At 43.9% G+C, this 3915-nt stretch overlaps 1 protein-coding gene across 1 annotated transcript in view; it reads left to right on the forward strand.

Moving 5' to 3' along the window:
- The window catches only part of tg (thyroglobulin), a 33799-nt gene that overhangs the window by 19774 nt on the left and 10110 nt on the right, over positions 1-3915 (forward strand). The window contains exons 33-38 of the mRNA XM_050047886.1: positions 847-926; positions 1266-1412; positions 1503-1568; positions 2563-2697; positions 2781-2954; positions 3060-3264. Of these exons, the coding sequence (XP_049903843.1) occupies positions 847-926; positions 1266-1412; positions 1503-1568; positions 2563-2697; positions 2781-2954; positions 3060-3264 (807 nt within the window). The remainder of the gene's footprint in view (positions 1-846; positions 927-1265; positions 1413-1502; positions 1569-2562; positions 2698-2780; positions 2955-3059; positions 3265-3915) is intronic.

Raw genomic sequence — 3915 nt, forward strand, 5'->3', positions numbered from 1 at the left:
GGACGAGAAAAGGGAGAGCGCACATTTTCGAGAAGGCGTGTCCTTTTCAAAAATGCAAGAGGCGTTGCTTTGTTGCTGGCCGTTTTCGCCGGTGTGTTAAACACACTTTAGAAAGGAGTGTCCCCAGACTATCAGAAGGCGGAGATCTCTGATTGTCTGGTGGCGAGACTAGACTTTTAGACACAGTGAAAACTCAGTGTACACAGAGAATGAAGTCAGAATTTCACAATAAAAAGTTGTAATAGCTGCATTTATTCAGAACTTTATCCTATAATTTACCTCTTAATCACACACAAGGTTGTGAATTGTGATTTCAACGTTACGACCACAAAGCTTCAGAACAACGCCCCGAACACTGTTCAGTATACTAAAAGACTAACAGAAAAATGTAATTTCAGTTATTAAAGACAGATATCAGTTCCGTAAATGTTTTTGCAGTTGCGGAAAAAGTATTAAAATCTTATACTTGTGTAAAAATATATTGAGACGATATCGAACTAGTCTCACAAGTAAACGAAGTGTGCACAAGAAAATATAAAACCAGTAAGTGGAGCTGTCAGAGGTAAATATTGTGGTTATTACTGCACTTTATTTGTCTGAGATGAAGACGAGTTAAAGTATAAAGCTGCATAAAATGGAAATACTCAAGTGAATGTACATGTACCTCAAAACTTTGCATAAGTACTTGAGTGAATGTATTTAGTTACTTTCCACCACTGCATTTTGGAGATACAGGGTTTTCATCTGACAGCAGCCTCCAGCATGATGTCACCAGGCTCTGTGTGTGTGTGTGTGTGTGTGTGTGTGTGTGTGTGTGTGTGTGTGTGTGTGTGTGTGTGTGTTCAGGTTCATGGAGTGTGAGCGGCGCTGTGATGAGGATCCTTGTTGCCGTGGCATCGGCTTCGTCCGAGACACCAAATCAGCAGGTAGTGATGCAGCCCATTTTTATTTTTCAAAAGAAATAAAATCTTACATTCATGTATTTATATTAGAAACTGGAAACAACATTTTGGAGGATCAGAAATTAAAAAAAAAACAGGTTAATATAGTTTATAGTATATAGTTTTTAAATGTAGATCTAACAAATCATACAACACTAGCGGACATTTACAGGAACAGATAAATACTCAGGCTGAATAATGTTGAAATGAACAAACAGAGGAAACAAGAGTGGGAACAAAAATCTTTCTGATTTGTTAAATCTGTGATTTTGTGTGTGTGTGTGTGTGTGTGTGTGCGTGTGTGTGTGTGTGTGTGTGCCGCAGGTGGTTCAGGCATGGTGTGTCTGGCTCTGATCAGTCTCGGGGTTCAGACCTGCGGTGAGGACGACTCGACGACCTGGAGGACTCAGGACTGTAAACCGTCTGTAGTGAAGACCTCACCGGACCCCTTCGGCTGGTACCAGAAACCTGGTACTGGATACAGATACACACACTACACATGTATAAACACACACACACACAGGCAAAGTGTGTAACCTGATATCATGTTTGTGTTTTCAGTGAATCAGTGGACATCTTCTCCGGCTCTCTGTCCTCCGTTCAACCTGCCGCCCACCAAAAACAACGGTAAGACTGAAAAACTACAACAACAATACTGCTGCTGCTACAGTCGTTACTACTGCTGCTACTAAAGCTGCAGAGGCCATTACCACACGACCAAGTGCTGCAGTTACTACAAGTACTGCTGCTGATATTACTAACACTGCTACTGCTACTACCAGTACTACTAATGCTACTACTCTTTTAATAAACGCAAACACTGTCAGTATTTTTATTACTACTAGCTCAAAACAGGAACTACAGCCCCGTCTCCACCAAACCCTTTCAGTCCAGTCCCTCTGGAACCAGCAGTAAGCCTTCAGACATGGTACCTAGACCCTCGGTGTGTTCAGACAGTGCTCTTAAATGTGGGCGGGGTTGTTGTCACTCACTGCTCCGTCCAGCACTCGCTGTATTTCCTCATCAGCGGTGACACAGATGGAAGTCTGCACCTGGTTTATCGTCCACAGAACGAGGCTGCACGCCCACATTTTCACAACAAAATAGAACAGGCTGCAGTGAGAGTCTCTCTCCATGGGATATTTAAAAATAGCAGCTTTGTGCATTTAGTCCTTCTCAGGCAAGCTCAGGGGTTTAGTGTTGCTGTAGCCCACAGGAAGTGAGGATTAGAATATATGACCTTCACATAATCCGCTCCAAATTAATCTATATTTTTAAAGTCATTACTAAAAGTGTGTGTCATATAAAAACTAAAGTGATGGTCAAAGTTGTCACAGTGAAATTTAAGGTGTGCTGATGGATTCACGTCATCAACTCATGCATTGAGTAACATTACAAGTTAACGTTCCACCTTAAAAGTTGCCGGCAGTCGGCCCAGTGAATGAAGTTATTTTTTTCTCTTTCATTTTATAGTTGTAGTTTACTGATGTATGAACAGAGGTTACATAAAACCAGAGTGACCGTCCTCTACTGACCAATCAGACTGCAGGGTTTCTAGCTCCACCTTTTAGTACCAGATCTGTGTGCTACTTAATTAACGACTTGATTATTTGTGTCTCAGTGTCTCTGGATCAGTGGCGTCTCCTCTCCAACTCATCAGTCCTCGTCGACCCGTCTGTCTCTACGTATGATGTCATCCACGTGAGCCGTGATATTGCCACGGACCAGGATAAGACCAGGGACTGGTGTCTCCACGGTAACCACTGTTGATAACATGCACTAGTCTTTGTGATGTACTTTACCTTCTTCAGGTTACATCATCACTACTTCCTATTTCAGCCTGTCAGGAGGCGGAGTCTTGCATTGCTGTGTCACTCAGTGAAGAGGGGTCTGCCACTCGCTGCGTCCTCTATCCAGACACATCAGCCTGCGGGTTAAGCTCCGCCTCCAGCCCTGCTTCCACCTGCAGGCTGGTCATCAGGGAGCCCGCCCCCCAGGTGTACCTGAGGAAAGGTGAGCCAATCACAGCAGAGAACAGCTGATCACAGCACAGTTACTGAGAGGCTGAATGTTTGATCCCTCATCTGTTTGTTTGTATGTTTGTTTGTTTCTCCTCAGAGCGGTTGCCGTTAGTTACATCCGTCACCATCCCAGGTCATGGCACCTTGCAGGGCGTTGCTGTGGAAACAGCCTTGGGCTCAGATAGGAAGACTGTTGTCCAGTTCCTGGGAGTCCCCTACGCCCGTCCACCAGTAGTATCACTCCGCTTTGAAGATGCTCAGCCAGCTGATTGGACGGGAACCTGGGACGCCACCAAACCACGGTAACCTGTCTGTGTCAGTGACCACCTGTCTGACACCTGATTAGTCTGCTGTGCTGTTAGCGCCCCTCTGAGGTTACAGTGTTCATTACAGCCACAAATATGAACAAACAAACCCAAATGTAATCTGATCGCTGCTGATCTTATTTGTTCGACTCCCTGCACACTTTCACTCTGTGTCCGTGTTCACGCGGAGGCTCCGCCACATTGACTGTCGTCCCAAACCAGCTACTGAGGAGTGGGAGTGAGTTATAAACCCTCCGACAGCGAGCCTGCACCGACTTACTGCTCCAAACAAGAAAGTTTTGTGATTACCCTTACAAACGTAAACAGCTCAAACTAAGACACATACTTTTATGCCTCAATCTCACGATCTCAGATTTCCTCCATCACAACCAGGCGCCAAAAATGATTTAAATATTCACTTAAAATAAAAATAAAAACAGTATGTAAACTAGAGTGTGTTCAAGGAAAGGAAATTCACTCCTGATACTGAGGTCAATCAATCAATCAATCAATTTTATTTATAAAGCCCAATATCACAAATCACAATTTGCCTCACAGGGCTTTACAGCATACGACATCCCTCTGTCCTTATGACCCTCACAGCTGATCAGGAAAAACTCCCCAAAAAAACCCTTTAACGGGGAAAAA

This window comes from Epinephelus moara, chromosome 6, assembly GCF_006386435.1.
Source record: "Epinephelus moara isolate mb chromosome 6, YSFRI_EMoa_1.0, whole genome shotgun sequence".
In the NCBI taxonomy this organism is placed as follows: Eukaryota; Metazoa; Chordata; class Actinopteri; order Perciformes; family Serranidae; genus Epinephelus; species Epinephelus moara.